This window comes from Erpetoichthys calabaricus, chromosome 2 (genome assembly GCF_900747795.2).
Source record: "Erpetoichthys calabaricus chromosome 2, fErpCal1.3, whole genome shotgun sequence".
In the NCBI taxonomy this organism is placed as follows: domain Eukaryota; kingdom Metazoa; phylum Chordata; class Cladistia; order Polypteriformes; family Polypteridae; genus Erpetoichthys; species Erpetoichthys calabaricus.
In genome coordinates this window covers 255,238,990-255,262,640 of record NC_041395.2, presented here as the reverse complement: position 1 = coordinate 255,262,640, position 23,651 = coordinate 255,238,990, and the positions used below count along the sequence as shown (strand labels likewise).

The 23,651-nt window shown below is 41.1% G+C and overlaps 2 protein-coding genes across 7 annotated transcripts in view; one reads left to right on the top strand and one right to left on the bottom strand.

Annotated features, from left to right (window-relative positions):
* The window catches only part of phyhiplb (phytanoyl-CoA 2-hydroxylase interacting protein-like b), a 93,766-nt gene extending 80,794 nt beyond the window's left edge, over nt 1–12,972 (top strand). For all 3 annotated transcript variants that reach the window (XM_028795399.2, XM_028795400.2, XM_028795401.2), the window contains exons 2-5: nt 2,119–2,315; nt 6,646–6,820; nt 7,461–7,578; nt 11,849–12,972. In XM_028795399.2, coding sequence (XP_028651232.1) covers nt 2,119–2,315; nt 6,646–6,820; nt 7,461–7,578; nt 11,849–12,383 — 1,025 coding nt within the window. In that variant the 3' untranslated portion in view covers nt 12,384–12,972. The remainder of the gene's footprint in view (nt 1–2,118; nt 2,316–6,645; nt 6,821–7,460; nt 7,579–11,848) is intronic.
* Nucleotides 12,951–23,651, bottom strand: part of fam13c (family with sequence similarity 13 member C) — a 156,310-nt gene continuing 145,609 nt past the window's right edge. For 3 of the 4 annotated variants that reach the window (XM_051923142.1, XM_028795398.2, XM_028795397.2), the window contains 4 exons: nt 23,249–23,344; nt 21,658–21,854; nt 17,547–17,648; nt 12,951–14,550 (listed from right to left, as the gene is read on the bottom strand). In XM_051923142.1, coding sequence (XP_051779102.1) covers nt 14,427–14,550; nt 17,547–17,648; nt 21,658–21,854; nt 23,249–23,344 — 519 coding nt within the window. In that variant the 3' untranslated portion in view covers nt 12,951–14,426. The remainder of the gene's footprint in view (nt 14,551–17,546; nt 17,649–21,657; nt 21,855–23,248; nt 23,345–23,651) is intronic. The other variant, XM_051923143.1, reaches the window with a different exon arrangement.

Genomic DNA, 23,651 nt, shown 5'->3' with positions numbered 1-23,651 from the left:
CAACGGCTAATACAGAAGCGTGGTGAGCACATTGGCAAAAGGAAACCTCAGAAGAAAGACATTCGCTTAGCCGCTAATGCACAAGCGATGTGAGCAACATGAAACCTCCTAGGAGAGAGATGCCCAGAGTAGTTCCTTCCAATTACCTGACATCTCTACATTTCAACTTTTTTTCTGATGATTTCAATAGTTTCTAGGACCCCGTGCTCGCTTACACAGCTGGTGAATATATAAACAATTACGAAAATCCTGTCGTGTACAACAGTGAAGCACACTCAAATGAGATCCGACTTTTAAATGGAAGACCCATCTCCACTGTCCCATGTTCTTATATAATACGCTACCGTGGCTTTCTGTTTGTCTGTCTAGGATATCAAATCACATGTGACTCGCAAACCGTTTGAACTATTGACCTGAAATTTGGTACAGATATACTACGTGACGTCTACTATACACTTTCGGGGTGATGATTGACCTCCAAGGTTATTCCTCTTTTTATTTTTAATTAATTTTATTGTAGAATCAACTCTCGGCAGTGGCCAACAGGGCGGCCATGTGGCGCATGCATTTGAGCGCCGTTCTCATCCCTACCACCTTCGCCATCACTTCCCCTACCTCTTTATATCTTAAATTATTCTTGAGGCAGATTGAAGACTTAAGTGCCAGCTTAAGTGAAAAATTAAGAAAAATGTACTAAGTAATTGCAACACAAACACTGACAATCAGTTTTAACGCAAAAAGATGCCAACGAAAGAAGAGGAGAAGCAGGCTGATGGGGTGGAGAAAAGAAGAGCAAGCGCATCAACCTCTGAGCAAACAAATAAGAAAGAGGATGTAAACTAGGAATGCTCAAGTCAAGTGTATTCGTGCAGTGCGCCATTACTGGTTCAGCAATAACAAATGTTTGTTTTTAGGTGTGTTCCTTTAACAAATAAACTTGCACTCTCATCTCTCCCAATCAGTGAAAAGAAAACTTGCTTGTTTTTGTTGCCCAATCTTGATTGTGTTTTGCATTTGTGTAGAGTGGTGATATCTGCATTAACTGAAAAAAAGTGGTGGATCTAATTTTTTAAAAATAGTTAACACTGCTCGGTTACACTTGAATCTTGTGGGCTGTTTCCTTCCTTGGGTGTTTGCTTTTTGGTTTTATTAATATTCCTTCACTGAATATATTTGAATGTATTCAGATCTCTTTGTGTGAACATTTCTAAAATACTGTAACATGACACAGGTCTTTGCTCCGATTATTCTCTTTAATTGTATCGTTGACATTGAAAGCAGCACCGTTTTTATTTTGTTTCATAACCGGAGCTCTTCATTGTTTTTCTACCCACTGAAGCTCTTCAGATTGTAGCAGACGCTAAATGTGAGCTGATACTATGTGTTGCCATGGCAATCAGATATTCCCGTAGCATCAACTTGAAGGCTGCCGATGATTTAAAAGGATAACCAAACCTGCACATTTAGCAAACAAATACATTAAAATAAGTGTAAACATCATTTTATAATAAAATCATAATGCATAAAAATCACAATTATGGAAATTACAAGTCAGAGAGATTTCAAAATATTTTGTTGCACTCTTTAAGCTTTGAAAATGGAAGGCAGCGTCATCTCATAGTCACCCATTTACATTATCCATTAAACAAGCAGCATCATACATAAGTCAGGAACCAACTCAAATGGGTCATCTGTCCAGCGCAGGGCACACTTCCTCAAAAAAGTGACGAGGTGGGCGCCAAAACATCTGAAGGATAATAAGCCCTCTACACATGGAGGGAACCATCACAGACAGTGAGTGGATAAGGTTGGTTCAGAAGATGGATAAACAAGTGGCTATGGGGCTGGAGGTATCTGCATTAACCGCTGCTTCAATATGCCGACTTAATGGCCAGTATCATCTGAAACAAGGAACAATCATTTTACATTTCCGCAAAACAACTGGTAAGGCTTACTGCCTAGGAGCATCACACTAGAAGATCAGCAGTGTAGATCAGCAAAGCCCAGGACTGTGACCCGTACCCATATAACAATTTTGTTATGAACGTTTTTGGCAATGTTCATCATGTCGGTGTACAATAAAAATTATAACAACAATTTCTTATTTTTCTTTCACAGGAAATAAATCCCAGGACAGTGGCATTGCGGAAATGGAGGAGCTTCCTGTTCCACACAACATCAAAATCAATAACATCACATGTGACTCCTTCAAGATCTGTTGGGATATGGACCCAAAATCGAAAGAGAGAATCACACACTATTTCATTGACCTCAACAAGAAAGAAAACAAGAATTCAAACAAGTTTAAGCATAAGGTAACGGCTCGGCTTCTGCCACAAGCGCTCTGACAGCCTGCCCAGTGTGTGCCGCTCATCTGCTGCTCAGTAGGGGTGGGAGCACACCATGGGGCTGGCTAGACATTTTACATTTAATATTGTTTGTGCCAGAGAGGCCAGGCCTTTAACGCTAATTTGTCATAATTAAGTCTATGTAGCACACTTCATATGGAAATAAAATAGATCTTACAGCCATTAGTAGATATTTAATAAGGTGATGTTACTTTCTGGCCATTACACCACCCTCTGTCTGGTGAGGTTTCTCAGGTTCCTGACACCATTAGTGCCTTGTGGTTGATGGGCTGTGGCTGTAGAACTGAGAGGTCCAACATGGTAACCGCCTGGGCATTAACGGGAACTCGTGTTAACGTTAAATTCATCATTACTTTTCTCACTCATAACCATCACTGAAGAATAGTTTTCAATTTGCCACTGTGCATTTTATGCTCTTTACTTCTAAATCTGTCAAATCCATGGCAGTGCTCTACTGCATCTTCCTGGGACGCACAGATGTGAAAGAGCTGAGGGCTTGCAGTGATTGGAGGGGAGTTATGCTGCCATAAGCTTCAAACAGAAAGACTTTTATTTTAAAATGTATGCCGCTTTTGTTATTTCCTTATATATTGGGAGCTTTTGTTTCATAGACATTTGCCTGATATGCTTAAGCCACAGCATGCCATATTCTCGCACTGACACTGTTCAGCAGCTTTGTGTAAAGAAGATCATGTAAGTTGAAAAAATGGTAGCTGTTAAGGAAGGTGTGTAAATCGACTACACGTAATGACTGACATCAAGGACACAAAAAAGGTTATGAGTTGTATGAGGTGGGGGAAAAAGTGTGCATACATACAGTTGTTGACTACTGTGAATATTTTACTTTATAAAATTCTTGGAGAATCTTCTTCCACATCTTTCTGTCCTCTGCATCTTGCTCTGTTACACCCATCACCTGCATGTCCTCTCTCCCCACATCCATAAACCTTCTCTTAGGCCTTCTTCTTTTCCTCTTGCCTGGCAGCTCTATCCTTAGCATCCTTCTCCCAATATACCCAGCATCTCTCCTCTGCACATGTCTAAACCAACGCAATCTCGCCTCTCTGACTTTGTCTCCCAGCTGTCCAACTTGAGCTGACCCTCTAGTGTTCTCATTTCTAATCCTATCCATCCTCATCACACCCAATGCAAATCTTAGCATCTTTAACTCTGCCACCTCCAGCTCTGTCTCCTGCTTTCTGGTCAGTGCCACCATCTCCAACCCATATAACATAGCTGGTCTCACTACCCTCCTGTAGACTTCCCTCTCACTCTTGCTGAGAATGGAGGCCAGAAATGCATGCTCTGTCAAATCATCTTGTTAATCCCAGGACTGACATCACATTTTGTTTCCGGCATTCTAACCCAGTGCCTGGCCATTGTCAGTATGGAGCTCATATGTTCTCCTTTTGTCTGGCTGCGTTTTCCTCTCATACCCCAATTCTGAATTGGCCCCCTGTAGTTCTGCATGTGCTTAGGCCTGCTATGGACTGAAGCCTGATGCTCTCCAAGTGAGCTCTAACCTGCTGCAACCGTATTTGGATTTGAGAATTTTATGTTTTTTCTTATTCATAGTATAGCACTTCTCACTGGCAGCCTGTTAGTGCAGAAACCTCTGTTACAGCAAGGTGGCCATTTTTATATGTGCTCTAAAGGTTCTCCTTCTTGGGTTTTTTTAACTTGTTGGGCAATTTTATATACAATAAGAGATTTTTGCTCCCGGTGAATCTATTTTTACATTACAAAGGATGTGTATTAAGAACTGATTTCACTGTGCCTTATCAGTGCCAGATTAACCAATAGGCACATGTAGCATATGCTACGGGCCCCGCAATTTCGGGGGCCCCCAAATGGTGGACCCAATATTTAATGAAAAAGTGTAGCATTGAAAAACTGGTCTTTAAAAATATTATCTTTACGTTTTTAAACTGTAAATTTCTTACACAACAAAACTTTAGGGGCCCAACACATAAAATTCACATAAATATTATAAGATTCTTATTATAATCGAGAGTAAAATAATTATTTAGTCCGGTTTGAACTGTTCAGAATCTAAACTTCAGATGATGCAGACCAAAAGGGCCCCCAAATTTGAAATGTGCTACGGGCCCCCAAAGCTCTTAATCCGGCCCTGTGTCTTATTTATAATAAGTGGCCCCCACGATGGACTGCAAATTTCAATGGAGGCTGGCTTCTTCCTTTCATGTGCTGCTGCTGCTCTTGTAGACTTCTTGTAGGGTGCATAAAAAAATATTGCATATACTAAAACACACAATTTGAAAGCTGTTATAAAGTAAGCTTATAAAGCAGAGTTAGGTGACAATAGCTCAACAGCTTGAATGGTGTAGACCTCAACTAAATCTTCTTCTGTCAGGCCATGCTGGTCCTTGTCATAGCCTCACTGGCACACTACAGTACTGTTGCTCCCTGCCTGACAACTACATAAACACACAAGTTTAACAAACAAATACAATAAATGAGGTAACAGATGCAGAAAGTAACGTTAATGGCAAAGCGCCGGGTGACTGTCATTTATAAAATTCAGAAATTGAAGTTATTCTCTTACTTTTAGCAGAATCTGAACAGAGCCATACCGGCTTTCATCACCCTGTGACGCGCCCGTCCTCTGAGTGTGCCCATCATGGAGTACACCAGCCAGCTTGTGACTTGGGCCTCATGTCCCCTCGGCGCAGCTACAGTTCACTGAACTTTGAACTCAGCACGCCAGTTCCAGTGTGTCCAGCAGTTGCTAGCATTTAGCTCATGGTGGATTTTGGCCGCAAAGAGCTCATTCCGATCCATCCCACTGGCGCTCTAAGAGCTGGTGACCGATGAGGACACTGGATTTAGCTGAGATCTGTGTCATGCTCATGGAAGCCCTCCAGACTCCTCTTATTCTTGTGAAGTGAAACATTACGCAGGTATACTTCTGATTAGCAATGAAATCTGTGAAATCTTGTAGCCGTGAAAACGCACCACATGTCATTATGCCGCTACCACATGCCAGCATTGTTGACACCCAGCAGAGGAGATCCAAAGGGGTTTTTGCCATTTCCTGGTCCTCCAGTCAGCAGGACCAGGGACCCAGCATAACGGCATGGCATTGTCCAAATCCTCAAACGTTCGTCATGCTTGTTTCTTACCCCACTGCAGCCATTCACTGATAAGAGTTTAACATGACTGGTTTGTGGGTGCCAGCTGCCTTTCGTGACAACATACAGGACATGTCACCTTTAGCATCACCCCTCTCAGTTATCTGACTTCCACCCATTTGTAATGCTGAACATGTTGTTTCAGCCACATTCACCCCTTTCACTCTCGATCACTGGGCCACCACTGCCTGGTAGTGTTCAGGGTGGCTGCCCATTCTGGATGCCAACATGTCAGCCATATCGTGAGTCTTGCTTATTTTCTCTCTGAATCCATTGGCACAAACCTACCTGATTTTAATTGGGCTGCTTTCATTTATGGCGGTGCCACTAATCACTTTTGTTATTTGCTTGGCGAGAGGAGGTGTACTTACTAAATGTCAGGTATGTTATTTTTCTGCCCAAAATAAAATATGTTGGCATAATGAGCTGCACTGACAAAAAGTGGAAGGGCTGTTCGGGTCATTTGAGCCGCCCACTGACAGATCTGCCACTTCTGAGCCATCCAATGAAGTCCATGAAGTCACAATAAACTTCCGCTTGAACTTTGTTGCCTCACAGAACACCCAGCTCGTCACACTTGACTTTGCCCACAACTTTCTTCTTGGTATCTGTAGAAACGTAAGCCAGCACAAATTAAATTAAAAAACCCTTAAATCATTGGATCATTATTTTAGAAACAATGCTGCTGATCATTCATAAAATTGGTTTGCCAACGTGAATGTTGCCAAGTTCTTTTCAGTTGAGAATTCCAGAGTCACACGTCGGCATATTCAGAAATAAACACAAAGCTTGTTGCCACTTTCACATTTAGTCTTTTATTTGGTAAGGCTGTCAACGTCTGTAAAAATATTCAGTGAAAATGGCCTCCAATGTGATTAGTCCATTGTTTGGGGAAAATACAGTATCATTAACAAAAGTAATGGTTAAACATAAACTCCCTGTCTTTGGGGTAAGCTCAGTGAAATATTCCTGCTCAAAATTCCTTTACTGCTATCTGCTCTTTTAATTTGCTTCTTCCTAAACCAAGAATTTCACGAGCAGAGCAGCAGCAGCAGCAGGACCAGGCAGCTCATTCGATGTCCCACTTACTGTATGTACTGTATATTGCAATGTCTCTCTTTCAGGACGTCCCTACCAAGCTAGTGGCGAAGGCTGTCCCGCTGCCCATGACTGTCAGAGGTCACTGGTTCCTAAGCCCACGTACCGAGTACACCGTTGCTGTCCAGACTGCTTCTAAGCAAAGCGATGGGGACTACGTGGTCTCTGAATGGAGTGAGATTATAGAGTTCTGCACGGCTGGTGAGTTCAAATTTTGTGGGGGGGGGGGGGAGGGGGGATTGGAATGTGGACAAATGGCACCACCTCACCACCACCTCTGTCTGCACCGAGTACCACTCATCTGTCCAGTGCACTGTGCAAAACGGCCTCTCCACTGCCGAGACCACGCCAGCCACTCTGGGTGGGAATAGGCACACCTATGCTTACACACACGGCACTCACAGGGCACATTCACACTTACATAAATGCACTCGCAGGGCACACTCGCTCTTACACATGTGCACGTGCAGGGCATAGAGTCACTTACATTGGCTGTATCCACTGTCATACCCGTGCTCACTCACAGAGTACTTTCACACACATTCATGCTCACTCAGGGGGCAAAGTAAAGCAGACGTACTCACTAAGGTCATCTGAGGGTCCCCGGAGTAGACGTGTGATTCCACACATTCAGATTGCCATCACAGGCAGCTGATCCCATGGTGCTTCACGTAAATGGGACGTGCCCCTCACTCTGCTCGCTGCTCATCAGTTTCTTTACTTGCTGGTCGATTTCACAGCCACTTTTTGAGAGTTAGCAATTCTGTTGTCCTCATGACTCACAAGAACTTCCATTCATTGTTTGTTTTTCTAATTTTACAATCTCATTTTTCTCTTTTAGATTACTCGACTGTACACCTAACACAGTTGTTAGAGAAAGCAGAAGTTATCTCAGGCCGAATGCTGAAGTTTTCAGTGTTTTATCGAAACCAGCATAAAGAATATTTTGATAAAGCCAGGTGAGTGTATTTTGGGATGACGATTCAGCCTGACGTTCAGCTGTATTTAGAACAGCAATGCAGCTTTATGGTGAAGTATTTGTGCTATGAATATTTGTTTTATCCACATCTAAATCGGTGTGAACATATGCAGTACGCTGTCTCACTGCCATTTTATGAGGAGCCACACTAACTGGTAAGGAAGCTGATATTTTTCAGCACAAGTAGCCCATTGTAACAAGTCCATGTGCTTCACTGCGGTGGACTTCTTTCCAGTTAGCCAGGCCCATCACACCATTTCTGGGCCGCTTGCAATGAGATGCAATTTTCCGTCCGAGTCCTTTTGACGTGCTGATGGTCCCCAGTTAAGCTGAGAACTAAAGGCAATGCGACGCTCTCGTGGTTTAGCCTGTATCTCACATACAACCCCAAGGATAAATTCACACTAAAAAAGAAGACAATAAAGAGAGAGATGCAATATTTTAATGGCTGAAAACCAAAACATTTTTCTTAATAATTGGCCCAGCACAACTATGCTGCCATCTAGTGAGTTAAGAAAATGGAGACCAAATTGTAGTAGCGATTAGCTGCTGTTTCTGTGGGCATCCTATTTCTACTTTACTGACAGAAAATCAAATTTCTAAATTGGAAAAATGTGTCAATTATCACGAACACAATACTTGAGAAAGACAGATACCGCAGTCCATTTTATTGCAGTTTATAAATTAAGAGAAATGCTGTCATTCTAATATTATTTTATGATCCATGAAGTATAATCGTTTTGCAAATACGGTAGTTTATAGCAAATCTGAAAACAGCAGACCTGAGCTCCCATTGACTGAGCCTGGCGCTGCCCTAAAAGAATCTTCAATGATGACGACACATTGTGGGCAGTGTGGACAGAGGAGGATTACTGGGGTCCATGTCCTCAAACATTTTGTCTTAAGCTGGCTGCCAGTCAGTCCATTTTATTTAGCATATAAATTACGATGATGGACAATCAAAGGCTACAACGTTGGGAGTTACAGATGTTGTACACGGTGCAGCAGTCTGTCAAAAACGCCTGTCAGATTCCACTTTATGAATGACTTTCTGCAGGCCAGGGAATGAGCCATCCAGCTGGCATGGGACAGCAGATCCTAATTTCAGTTTCATTTATTTCTCTTACAGAAATTCAGTAACACCAAAAAAACCAAAAAATCCACATGTCAGTTATTCAGTGGTATGCTCACAAAAACATGAACTTCTTTGCTAATATGCTGTTAAATAAACGTTTCTGGAAAATCAAGAGTAGCACATGAAAGTGAAACTGAGCTTTTGAATCAGTGACCTGCCTTCACCCTCATTCATTGGTCAGGAGGCCCTGTCTTCCAGTCAAGAGCTTCAGTTATTGAATCCATCCATCTAAAGAGAAATCAGTTTTTATAATCCCAGATTTTATTTGTGTACTCATTCTCACTTCACTTTTTATTGCGGCTGCAAATGAAAGTTCCAACGGCTCCTTCTCAACTCCCCCAGTTAAGCACATCCTCTTAGAATTCTGTGCTTTTGTGCTTCGGATCACAATTAACAATCATCTACACCTTAGCAAGTCTTAAAATCTGAGTAATCTAACTTCAGGGGACAAACACCACATAAAATATCTCATTTTGTCTTTTATTTATTGAACAAAATGTCATGCATGAAAAAGACTGTCATTTTGTAGCTTGTAGGTCCACCTCCAGCAGAAGCCATTTTCTGTGTGAGCTTATTTATTCTCTTGCGTATTTTACTGGAATTGTTGCCCACTCCTCCTTTCAAACTGCATTACTTCACGTAAAATCTGAAAGTTGTTGTCTCTTAAGGTTGCATTTGTCTAATTTTAGGTGAATACACTTGACTTGAGCATTCATAGTATTCATCCTCTTTCTCTGTACGTTTAGCATTAGTTTGCTCACAGGTTGATACGTTTACTGCTTCCTGAGCAGCTCTTCTTTTCTCCACCCTAGCGACCCGCTGCTTCTCTTCTTATGTCGCCTTCTTTTTATGTTAAAACTGATTAAGCCAGTGTTTGTGTTGCAATTACTTACATTTTCTTTCATTTTTCACTTAAGCTGGCACTTAAGTCTTCAATCTGCCTTAAGAATGATTTAAGATATGAAGAGGTAGGGGAAGTGACAGTAAAGGTGGTAGGGATGAGAACGGCACCTGTATGGATTCTACAATAAAATAAAAATAGGAATAACCTTGGAGGTCAATCATCACCCGACTGTGGATAGCTGACGTCACATAGGATATGTGTACCAAATTTCAGGTCAATAGGTCAAATGGTTTGCGAGCTACATCCATCCATCCATTTTCCAACCCGCTGAATCTGAACACAGGATCACGGGGGTCTGCTGGAGCCAATCCTGGGTAGGGTGCCAACCCACCACAGTTGCGAGCTACAGGTGATTAAAAATCCTGGACAGACAAACCCACAGCCATGGTAGCGTATTATTATATATAAAGATGTTATCTTGATTTTCAGATAAGGTCCCACCTGAGAGTCTAGCAGTAAAATTGGAAGTTCAGGGTGTTCAGGGCGTAGTGTGTAGAGGGGTTCAGAACACAGGAAGCAGAGGATGATGGTATGGGGAATCTTTTTAGAGGCGATGTCGCTCAGGGGTCAGTGATGGAGCCAGCAGTATTTTAATGCAAATAAATGACCTGGACAGGAATATAAACAAGCAAAGGTTGCAGATGATACAAAGCTGGGGGGATTGACAGATAATCAGTTGAATCGTTATAGAGGGGCTTAGACAGCACACAGATGTGGACAGAAGAAATGTAATGGTAGAAAATATAAAGTGTTACACATAGGAAATGATTTGAATACACAATAGGAGGTCGACAGCTTGAGAAGGACGTGGGAGACATAGTGGACTCCTCCCTACCTACTTGAAGAGTTGAAGAAAGCTAACAGAATGAGTTCACATCAAGGGAGATTATGCTCAAGTTATTATATAACACACTAGTTTGGCCTCACCTACAGTACTGGATGTGGTTTTGGTCTCCATATTACAAAAAGACACAACAGTGCTAGAGAAAGTCCAGTGGAGAGTAATTTGGCTAATTCCAGGATTAAGAGGTATATGAGCTTGAGGAGAGACCGAAGGATTTACCATATATACTCATTCTCCCGCAGGTAAGTCGGGGCTTGATTTTACCGTATAATTTCTGGTATTTTATAATGTCGGTCGTATAAGTCGAATGCAGAAAACTCACGTTATTGGTCCAAGAGATTATGATAGGCTAACGCCCTACTGAGAGAGTAACCACAGAGCACACTGCCTTTTTTTCTACTTATTTTGCCTACGTAACCACACAGTAATACCCAACTACTGATGCGAGATTGGAAGAGGCAAGAAGATGAAAAAAAAAATTGAAATGTCACATTTTTGAACGGGTGTACAAGTCGGGGTCTGATTTTATGATCGATTTTTTGGGTTTCAAGACCTGACTTACACGTGAGTATATATATATACAGTAGTTTTATGAAATGGATATTAAGAAGTGACCTGATTTAAGTTTCTAAAATTATGAAAGACACAGTTGGAAACCCATTAAGGGTAAATTTTACACAAATATAACTTTTTTTCACAAAGAACTACAAACACATGGAATAAATGACAAGCAGTGTGGCAGAGTTTAGGACTTTGGGGACCTTCATATCTCAATTTGATATTTTACAGAAATGAGATGGAAGGTTGGTGAGCCTTGTTGACTTGAATGGCCTGTTCTCGTCAAACTTAGTTTCTAATGTTTTATTGTGAAAGGGTCAGAATGCTTTTGTATATCTATATGAGTGATGCTGAAATAAAGCGGACACAAATCCTTTCCGTCCATTTGATGCCATACTTCATTCAGAGCAGAGACACCAAACGTTGTTACTGACAGCCCCTGGTCTGCTTTATGATCGTAGAGACAAAGCCCAAAGCTGGCAGGTTGAAGGTAAACCCGACTCGCCTGGAATGAAAACTTTGGGCCTTTGTTGATCTGTTGGTCAGTACAGAAACTGCCTGCACTGTGCCTCTCTAGTTTTTGCTGTTCAAAGCCAAGTGTTGTTCTCCCTCTTTATTCTTCAGAGCTGTGGGAGAAAACCGAAACGTTATCTGGTATGGAGTTTTTTATGCAACACACCCTACTGCATGTGTCTTAAGGGGATATTAACTTCCCGTGTATTGCTACCAAATTATTTTTAGTGGTCATCTACTGAATTGACTGAGTTCTTCATCGGTTGATTAAGAGTAAACCCCCCTTTGTCTTTCAGAGAGGACCAGAACAATAAAATGCTGCCATCCGTCAAAGACAACAGTGGTAGTCACGGCTCCCCTATTAGCGGGAAGCTGGAAGGAATCTTCTTTAGCTGCAACACCGAGTTCAACACTGGAAAGCCTCCTCAGGATTCTCCCTATGGAAGGTATCGGTTCGAGATTAATGCCGATAGACTGTTCAACCAGAAGACTAACCTTTACTTTGGTGACTTTTACTGTATGTACACCGCCTACCACTATGTCATCCTTGTCATCGCTCCTTCTGGTTCCCCAGGAGATGAGTTTTGCAAACAGCGCCTCCCCATGTTAAATATTGCAGACAACAAATTTATGACCTGCACCGAGGAGAACGGCAGGCTAATTTTTCAGCACGCCCAGGATGTCATTTTGGAGGTCATTTATACTGACCCTGTGGATCTTTCACTTGGGACAGTTGCTGAGATCAGCGGCCACCAGCTAATGAGCTTGTCCACAGTAAACGCAAAGAAAGACCCGAGCTGCAAGATCTGCAACATCAGTGTTGGACGCTAAGTGGTACGAGCTGAGCCGAGCCTGATGGTCTGACCCTTTACTGCTCCATTTTCCATTGTTCAGACTCTCACAGAAGCATGCATTTGCAGCTTTATACCAAACAGCAGATTGATTTCTCTTTATTACTCTTTTTTTCTATCTCCTGGTTAGATTGGTTTGTGTTCCTTTACTTTCTGAGATATTTGTGAAGTTACTGCCAAGTCGAACAATAACAATGCTTTTCTCCCCCTGCGCCCTGGCTGTGATGCTTAACAGACTGACCGTCATTTCTACTGTTTTAGAGCTGCAATGTATTGTTTTGCCAAAGGTAACAAAAATGAATTGATACTGCTGTAGAAAAGTGACAATAACAGCTTCTACATGGCATTCTAAATGCATATTAATGTTATCCTGTGATTAAAACAATTACTCGATAATTTAAACGAGCATGATAGGTTGTACTTGCAGCATGAAAATTAATATTGAAAAAAAAAAACTAGAAATGTCAGCACTTCCAACTTGTTGTTCAGCAGTGTTACATGTTATTTATTATAGATAACAGAAACCATATACTGTGTTCAAACATAATAAATGTGATAGAAAAAATATTTATTTTTCACTTTTGTATAAAAAAAATGTACAAACACACTATCACGAGTTTCAAACCTAACAATTGATGCACTTGTGAGACTCCGCTGTCGTCAAGCTGATGAACCCTTTCACTAAGTAAGCTACGGTTAATTCAGCGGCTCGCGCAATCCGTTGGAGAGCAGGCAGGTTCAGAGGAAGGAAACCAAACAAATCCGAATGGCGCACATCAGACATCTGCTTAGGAAATAAGAAAATGACATTTTGTTTTTCCCCACATGCATATACACTGCATGCTATATAGTAATGGCCGTGTTTAAAATGAAATGATCAAACTGAGGCATTAATCAAAATCTGTTTTCCTTAACACTAACAGAGAAAGATCAAAGCTCACATAACAAAACCAAAATAAAACCCCTAAACTGTATCTTTAAAGAGATATTTCTCAGTAAATCTTTACACACTGCAGGTCAAAAAAAAAACAAAACAAAAATAAAACAACCAAAATGTTAACACAGTAACCATTACTGTACTACAGAAACATTCCATATTAAAATGCCGTAAAATGTACATCAATTTCAAATAAAAAGAATATTACACTGCAAAAGGAATAACAAGAGTGCAAGTTTTGCAGGTTGCATGTTTCCTGACCCCCCGGGTGAAGCCCACCTAGTGTTGCGTCTGTGGTGGACGGACATCTGTGGATAACAATCTAAATCTCTGTTTTTTTTTTTGGCTCTTAGTATCTAGAAGCCTGTAAACAACCATTAGCTGCACAATTTTAAAGCGCTTTGGTTAAAAAATAAAATGCTGTTCCCCTTGTGTACAAATAAAGTGCTGTATTGAAACAAAAAGAAACGCCGAACACGTCCATCGCCCTCTCGTCCTGGCTCGTTTCTATCATTGCATATCAACGCGACTACTTGATGATGCAGACGACCCTCCGTTCAGTTCCCCTGAAAATGCCAACGGGTGGTTTCTGCTGTTGAAACCCACCATGAATTAATAACGCTGTTGATTTGAAAAATAATCATCAGTCATTCTAGGCAAGAGACATTCGATTTGGCACAAAGGCGGTGGGCTCCGTCAGATGCATGCTTTTCTGCATATCACCCTGAGTGAGATGCGTGTGCTGTTCGTTTCCATAAAGCTTCAAACAAGAGGAGAAAATACATAAAGGTCCAAAAAAATATATCAAATTAAAAAAGAAAGATTATCTTCTTCAAGCAACGTGACTTTACAGGAGAACGAGAATCAATTTAGAAATAAGGTCCGATGTGACACTTCACCATCAAGTAGCCCCATTGCACGTCCTCCTCCGACGCCGCCATGTCAAGAGAACTGGTGCTTAGCAGCCGCCGTCTTCTCTTTGCTTCATCTTCCAAAGAAGGTGACTGATAAAGTGCATTGTAGTTAGTGTGTGTCTCTATGGCACAAACACGCTTCATAGAAAGAAAGAAAGTAAAAATCAATCTTTCAAATGGCCTTGGAGGCATCCTGTTTATTAACAAGAACCTCCAGCAATCGAAGTTTGGCCTTGATATGTTTGTATTCGTAATATTCCTCAGCCATCGGGATTCGATCCTCTTTCTGAGCGTTCCTTTAACAAGAGGGGAAAAAAGAGAAGGATATTAAATATAAAGTAAGAGCAAAGCACTTTAGCAACAGACAGCAGGCCGGCGCCACACCAGCGCACTCACTGGAGACCACGTCTAGTTCTGCCCCAGCAGCTGATGAACCTTTGAGGGTGTCGATTATACGACTAGGAATTGGCGAAGCTAACTGGTGACGCAGGCACCTCATGGCCTCAGGCCTCATCTTGTGCTGTGAGAGTACACTGAGGTTATGGTGGGGCACACTGGCCTAATAAAGTGAACAAGCAACATGGACAGCCTTCACTGGGGTCTGCACTCTCTTTTATGAGGAGGATACTCCGTAACAGACGGTGGCAGCCACATTTGATGGTCTGCACAGTCCGCACACACACAAGCTGATTTCCTTGCAGCCTTTGCTCTACTTCACTGTTTTCAGACATTGTAGTTCTGCGTGAAACACAGGAGCCCACCCTACAACTTGCAAGTGGCAACAAGAAGACCAAGCCAGCCTGATTGGGTCCTAGTGAGTCAAAGAGCTTTATGGGCTGTCAACGCTACACAACTGCCAGCTATGGGTGCTCCCTGACACTGTCCACAACTCGCAGCAAAGTATTAAAACTGAAAATTGTAGGAGTTGTGTATTGTGATGCTGGCTTTATGTGACTGAGGAAAAATATGAATTATATAAGGAAAAAAAATTCCATAATCAACTTGTGTGGATGGGGGAGTTTTTGGAGACACAAGGGGGGAACGAGGCCTGCATGGGCTCCTGTATCACCGCAAGGCCCACTCAGGAATTGTCAGTTAACTTGACTTACACCACAGACAACAGGGGCAATGAGCAAACTGCACATCTGTGAGACCACCCTAGCCCCTTTGCCAGAGAATTTCATCAAAAAAAATTGTATTTGTTGGCACTCATATGGCAGCTTGAAAAAAAAAACATTTTTGTTAACATTGTTTTTCTTTTTTTTCTACAGGAAACCCAATATTAATAAATGAAGGTGTAGTGTTTTTCAAGCTGTTCTTTATTTGCATTTGTGACCAATCTCTTCCATATTTCCCTTCCTGATTTCGGATCACTTAGCTGTGCTTCATTGGTCTGAAATTTGGAAAGCAACAAAACCCCCACCAGTGGGGACAGAAATTAACGCAAAAAAAAAAAAAGAAGTTTCAAACCAATACTGTTCCTGTTTTTATCCCCATCCACTTTTATTTGAAATACTGGTCCAAAAATGTAATTTGCTGTGCTTTAGAAGATACAAACATGTCGATATTTCCTTTTTTGTATCACTTATCTAAAACCTTTAGAGTCATTGCTGAAAGTCGTATTTAGTAACCAGGAAGTTGCTGAATGAATTGTACTTCAAATCAACAATTTTGTGGAGTTTCACTGTCGTACAAATGGTGCCCAGGTTAATGGTATTTGGTTGGTATGTCCTACAGACAGACAGTTAGGCAGACATCGTGCTAGAAGGGGTCGAGCCAAGTTTAGCAATGCCCAGAATGCACACATCCATCAAAGCTCAAACGTCTGCACCACTCCAATACTTTGTGTGGTGAACATCTAAAGAGCAAAGGCCAAGCTACTGCCCAGTATGGACATGTTGTCTTCTCACAAATCTGAAGCTCCTCTGCACCGACTGCTTGCTCTGGTTATGCAGAACATTTTGCTATAAAATTCTCTGCAGCTCACAGAATGCAAAGGCAAACGTTCAGAATTATCTTAAACAATTAAAATCAAGTTCCTTTGCTCAAGAAACATAAAGGATAAACTGAAAGCCACTAATAAACAGTGACCTCAGATAGTGGTGGCCCAAGTGAACACTCCTTTTGGGGTTTAAGAAGTGGAGAAGCAGTTTGGGATATTCTAGAAAAATGACAAGTGTCTCAAAGATGTTTCCACTTGTGACATATTCGTAATCATCAACTATTACTCGCTAAATTCATACACCTGCTAGGATGTGCAGTACTGATGGACCAAGTGGCATCTCAGGTTCAAACGCAGGCTGTATCAAATACAGGAAGAAGTCATTTATTAGGCTATCTATCTATCTATCTATCTATCTATCTATCTATCTATCTATCTATCTATCTAAACATAAGTAACTACAGGCATGTTAACAGCACATCACTCGTATGTAAAACACATTTATTTTAAAAATAACTTGGAGTTACCAAACCCAGGTGCTCACCTCTGAAGTTCAAGCCTCAAATCTCTTTCCAGACAGGAGACACTTGGCTGGGTCAGCCATACCCAATACTAAGGGCGGATGACACCAACATGCAGGTGAGCACAAAGCAGTGAGCTCCTTCCCTCATCATGTCTGATACTTATTTTGGTAAATATCCTCCAGTTCTACCCAAAATGAAACCACCCATCAATCCATTCATTTTCTAAAGTGGCTTCTTCATCCAGAGTAGCTTCACGAGGCCACTGGAGCCTATCCCAGCATGCATCTGGCACAAGTCTGGAACAATCCCTAGACAGGGCACCAGACCATTGCTGGGTGAACAAACGCACACAATTAGGGTCAGGTTAGCATCGCCAGCCCACCTAACCTGCATATCTTTAGACTGTGGGAAGAAACCCACAAGGACCGAGGAGAACAAACAAACTTGGACCCCAGTCCCCTTGTTGTAAGGCAGCAACACTACCAGTGCGTTACCGTGCTGCATGAAGTAAAACCATCTAAACAAATAAAGACATTGCACAAACAAAAAATGAAAAATTGCTGTGCAGGCACCCATATGCTGTCATTTAACCCCACCAACACGTTTCTCCAGAAATGTCCAGTCCGGCTTTGCACTTCATGTGTCAGATCGGGCATTTCTCCTTGGTCTCAGTGAACAAAAGTGTAATTCATGGCATATTTTCAGAACACTGGAATATATTTAAGTGAATTTTGAGGAGCATGAACTATTTTTTTCTTACTTTATTTAGCTTCTGATTAAAAAATAATCTTGACAGCCCCCTTCTTTTTACCCAAAATCTACTAACCTTCCCATCTGCCGAAGAAATTGTTCTTCAAATTCTCTTAATGCTTTCCGAAGCCTTTTCTTGTCGGCTCTGGTTTCTCTGAGGTGTTCCAGCAGTTCAGGCCTTGAAGAAAAAAGCAAAAGAAGACAAAACGTTCAGTTGCTTTATGGTATTAGAAGCCCTTTCATACAGAGGCTGACAGTCGTCTCTGCTCAGTCACACACCGCAGTGTACATCCTCCACTTCTGTGAGTATTCTGACCCACGACAATGACAAGTTCCACTTAAGTCTGCCATTTTTCTTACAACTCGACCATCAAACACCAGAATCAAATAAATGTGCACTCCTGGTAAGTAAGTCCACACCTTTTGCACTATCAGTCAGTACATTCCAGACTTCTGCCGAGCTCTTGGGTCTATTGAGGTGTGTTCATTGCTTTCTGGGAGTTTTCCATTTCCTACTGTAATGTTTTCACTGCTCAAGAATTCACAGTCAAAAGTGTATTAAAAATAAATTTATTTTTATTTATGTAAGCACTGTGTTAGACTGGTAGCCCGTGCAGGGCTGCCTTGTGCCTTTTCTTATGGGGTGTGACCCTCGACTAGGTATGTAAGCAATGGTAAAAGAACGGATAAGTAATCATACAATCAAAAAGTTCAGAATAAAGTGCAAAATGCCAGGCTCTATGTACATTAGAAAACTTCATAATTTGTGTTTACATACCCTAAAGTCACAAATGTAAAATCCCTGAGATTTGCCTGTGCCCACCCCCTCCCCCCCGCTCACTTTGGCTCAGACTCCGCCCATCAGAGTATGTTGCATTGTTACATGATTGGGCAGCACTCCTCTAATGGGAGGGCCAATAGAAATAAAACTGGAAACTGTTGTGATTTACATTTTCTTTATTTTTTGTGACTTACCGGAGGAGTTTTCTGAAAAAATATAAGTCAGAAAGTATTACAAAAAAAGTTGAATAATGTTCATAATGCTTTTACTATGATGCAGTTTTGTTTATTGTAGGCATCATCACCATTTCGTGGGGCTGTTGTCCCAGGTTGAGGCATTATATGCTTGTGTGTGTAAAGGTCACGGCCAACTCTTCCTATTCATCCTGTTCAAGAACAAACATTAGTCCAAGTATATTTTGCGGGAGCTTACATGGTTAAAGATTCCAGTGCAATGACTTTGGACTACGACTTAGGGTTCTGTATGTGGTTGTGAGGATCATGTTACTGACTTCCTGGATACAAGTCCTGCCTCTCCCTCGTTTCACATCTCATCTCCTGGTCTTCTTCTAAAATTACAACTGCCTACTGCTTCCTAACAAATTACTTAAAGATCTGACACAAAAACATAAACCAAAAATGCTGATAAAGTATAATAGAAACAGTAATAATGCCAGCTACAGTGCCTTCAAAAGGGATTTGCCACTTGAATTTCCTTCAGATTTTCTTGTTACTCCTCCATTTTTTAAAGTAATGAATTAATTTTTGCTCCCTACGCTAAGACAATAATAAATTCAGCACATTATGGATAAAAAGGGTGATTTACAAGGTGAGACACAAAAATAACTGGACTGGGCTTGGGGCTTTACTGGAAAACCGTCTGGAGGTCGGCTGGACATGAATCATAGAACTATATCCCATGTGAATAGCCCAGTCAGTATTTGCACAGCAATCGCTACACGAGTCGCTGGACGAAAACAATTGAACAGCGAATCAACATCAAATTTCTCTTTTTCCGTAAAGCAGTTTTTGACTGACAAAAACATTCCTGTCCTCAATCATCCTCCCTATTCGCCTGATTTAGCTCCCTGTGATTTTTACTTGTTCCCAAAAATCAAAAGTGACCTGAAGAGCACACATTTTTCTTCAATGGATGAAGTGAAGACAGAAATGGCAAGCCTGTTGAAAGGCCTCAAGCAAGAATACTTCCAGCACTGTTTCAATCAATGGAAGATACGTATGGAGCGGTGTAGAGATCGGGAGGGGGAGTATACAGAAGGTGACAATGTTTAGAATGCTGTAAGTAATCAATAAATATTTTTTTATTACCAATCTGTTTATTATTGTGTCCCACCTTGTATTGTCCAGAATAGAAGAATTCACACCCAAACTGTGGAGCCTCTCGAGTAGATCTGTATGAACTTTGCCCATTTTTTGATTTTTGAATTTTTGCCCATTTGCCAATGCATATCTGCTCACTTTCTGCTAAATCAGATGTAAGAGTTATATCAGACAGCACTGTTCAGGCCTTACCACATATTTTCAAGTTGTTCATTAGTAGTTTCAACCATGTACCTCTGGTCATTGTCCTGCTGGAAAATGTAAATACAGATCTGGGAGTGACTAGAACAGTTTCTCCTCAAGGCTTTGCTTGTATTTAGCTTCCTGATGGTAACAAGCTTTTCACTTCCTCCTGCTGTAACGCAATCCCATCATGCTTGACAGCAGGGATGATGCCACCTCGGTGCTTTTCCTTTAAATCAAAGAGCTCAGCTACACTCTTAAACATGGCCTTACTTAAACATAGCTTCCTCCTACGGCCACGTTAACCAAAAGGGTGAAATCTGTGAAGTGCTGAAGAGGTTGCTGATAGTGTGACAGTTTTGCCCATTTAAGCCAAACAGTTCTTTCACTTCTCCGACAATTGCCCGTCTTCTCTAGTTGCTCATTTAGGTGTGACAGCAGGATTCTTGTAGTGTTACAATGGACTGCACGTTGCTCATAGGAAGATTCAGGCCTTTGCCAGTCTTTTTAAAATCTCTACATGTTTTACCTCCTAACAGCTTAATTCCAATGTTCAACGGGCAGTGCCTTGGTTGTCACGACAGAAGACTGATCTGATCTGCTGTTTTTGTTGCAAGACCTCATAAAGTCGGTAATATTTATTGTCCAATCATATAGTTCATCAGAGAAGGATTCGAAATGAACATGGATGTGTCACATTAACGTATTTTGTGGGATATCAGCCAATTTAGGTTGTTGAATACTTGATCAGTTCAGATTTTTAGTTTGAATATAATTCTGAAGACATCAAAACATTTTATTTGAACAATTATAGTGACTACTTCTACAGGAGTAGAAAAAAAATCCCATGTAAATATACTTTAACTTGACTTATCAACAAAGCCAAATGAGAAGTAATCAATGAGGGGGCTACTTTCTGAAGACCCTGTAACTACACCTGTTATGGCTTTACCCATACCGCACATGGCCGCTATTCTTCTATCAGCTGTTAGAGAATGGTACTGACTCACCCGACCAGGTGCACCCACTCTCTTGCCAAGTTCCCTGCAGACCTTTCCCAGGAAATCCCGCCAGGTTCTGGTGCCTCGACGCAGGACACGTCACTTCCTATCCTGGCCCCGAGGACGACGTCACTTCCTGTCCCGGCCCCGAGGATGACATCACTTCCACAAGACTCCCTATAAAGCCTTTCTCCCCTCCTTTGGATTTCAGTTCTGTTTTGGACTCAGTCTTGTAAACTACTCTGGCCTTACAATTCTTTATTTTTGAAGCCAGGAACATATTATACGGATGGCTGTCCCAAACCTTTATCATGTCTGGAGTCTTGTTGTGTCACACAGCTCAACATGCCTGCAGTTTCACTTTTATCAAACCCACCAACAGTCTGAAATGTGATCAAGTTGTTTTTGACAATATTCAATGGCTGGTTTTCATGTGCTTGTTTTCTCTGTAACAGAAGTGTGTGCCACTCTCATTTTCTGCTGCTGCTATAATATTATTTGAACACACCATGAATTCAAACGTTCTTACTTCAGAATTGGCAGGAGTAAACTTAATTACACTCATAATCATGCCTGATGCTCAGCCTAAGAGCTCCAACTGTTCCTGGCCCATAAGTTCATAAATACTATTAGACAAACAAACTGGAGCAGGTAATCTGGAAGGATAGATTTTTCACTCAAGACCTTTTCCAGGAGCTTTACAGATGCTACATGCATTTTTATTTTATCTCACACTTTGCTGCACTTGTGTAGAAAGCCCTGGACCGAGGTCAGTACCTTATCTAAAGACAACCTACTTTATTGGTGTATTTTCCCAAAAAAAAAACCAAAAAAAAAACTCCTTCCATTCATTATGTAAAACAGTGGAAGACAACAACTTACATGGAGGCTTCATGTAAATGAGATATTGGAACAGCTGGCTGTCTAACAGCTTTCATCTCGTCTAAGGGAGACACGAAGGCCGGCTCATTATCGTCTTCCTGAGAACACAAAGACTCCTCTGTTGAAATCTGCGATATTATTCTGGTAGGTGGTTCTGGGCTCTGTTGTAAACTGTCTTCATCAGAACCCTCTTCCTCCTGTAAGGCAGACAAACATCACACGATATGTACACATATTGTCAGCAGTTTCAGGATAACGACAAGCCAGTGTATCCTGAACAGCCATTATGAAATTAAAGAATTTCCTTCTTATATTTTATTATGTGGCAAAAGCACCAGCAAAGAATGGATCCACAAGCAATTAATTAAAAGTTGAGAGCCTAGGTTGGCATAGCTGGTATGTGAGCTGTTTTCTAATTGGCTACGGATAAAAGCTTTTGGCCGTGTTTGTGAAAGTTGCTGAATTAGCAGTCTCAATACTTATATAAATTGTTAAGATATTTTCCTCTTTTAAAGTATAATAAAATATATTCCAAAACTGTATAAAAATGAACGCTTACAGGGAAAATATGCTTTATAATTGGGATACTTGTTAAAAAAAAAAAACAAATTGCTTGCATGATATAAAATATTTGTAAATAGTTCATTTAACAAAGTTAACATACAGCTCAGTATTAGTTTATTGATGATAATTCTTGAGTTTATTGGGTTACAGGTCATGAGAACACATCATACCATGGCAGCACATTATCAAGAGTTAAGTCCTGAATGCAAACATATTTACTACGCAGTATTTGAAACACGAGGAAACAGATGGAAACTCATTAACAGGAAATTCTTGCACGAATGTTTGAAAGTTTCTTTCCACACAGTGAATGACAGGCACACCTAATAAATGACCAAGTAGTGTGGTGGAGGTCAGCACTTTAGGGACCTACAAAACTCGACTCGATGTTACTTTGGAGACAATGAATGGATAGTATTGGTGAGCTCTGTTGGGCTGAATGGCCTCTTCTCAACAAATTGTTCTAATATTCTCCATAGCCACTTACCCATTACTAAACCAGCTTAATCCAGTTGTGGGTCAGACAGGCGGGACCCTACTCTGTCAGCACTGGGCACAGGCCAGGAAACAACCTGGACAAGGGCACTGCATGGCTCCCACTCCCATACGTATTTGTGAGCTGCTTAACCTAATCAGCACATCTTTGTGATGTGGAAGGAAATCCTCAGAGATAAGGGGAGGCCATGCCAACTCCACAAAAACAGCACCAAGGCGAGAATTCAAACCCAGCATTGCGGAGCTTAGAGCAGCACCATTTTGCCCATATTATATAAGTAAGTAGTCTGCTGCCATCCCCAGGTGGGTACATATTGAATTCAATTATCCACTTCAAATTGCACTGAACTTCTCTATAAACAGAAACTGCACTTTCAAATGTAATCAGTTAAAATAAAATTGCTCATTAAAAAATAAAAATGATCACAATTAAGGACATAACAAACAAATGCATTTATGAGTGCCCAACCTCTGAAGGCCAAAATTTTAACTTCCATAAAGGTAGCAAAGCATGAATCAGGCCTTGACTTACAATTGTGGTGATGGCTGGAGATGCACACAGGAGCTGTTTGATCATCCTGTATCTGTCATAGAGCGGCTTCATAAGATTCCTTTCTTGTTTTGTACACTTAAAAAAAGTTATACATGGAATTAACTCTAGGCATTCCCACAGCATTACAACCAATGAACATTTTTATAAAATATTCCACCATAATTCATCTTAATTAAATTTGGAAAATGGAACTATTTTCTGAATAAAAGCCAACTCCCTGTGGAGTACAGATAGTCAAAGGCACATTTGATTCTCAAACTGAAATGCTATAGAATTGTGAATGGACCTGAGAACCAGAGTGCTAACATGCAACCTCAGGACTGGAGGGACGCAGCTGGGAATGGAACTGTAGGCAAGTGCAGTGAGGAGCAAATGCTGTCTG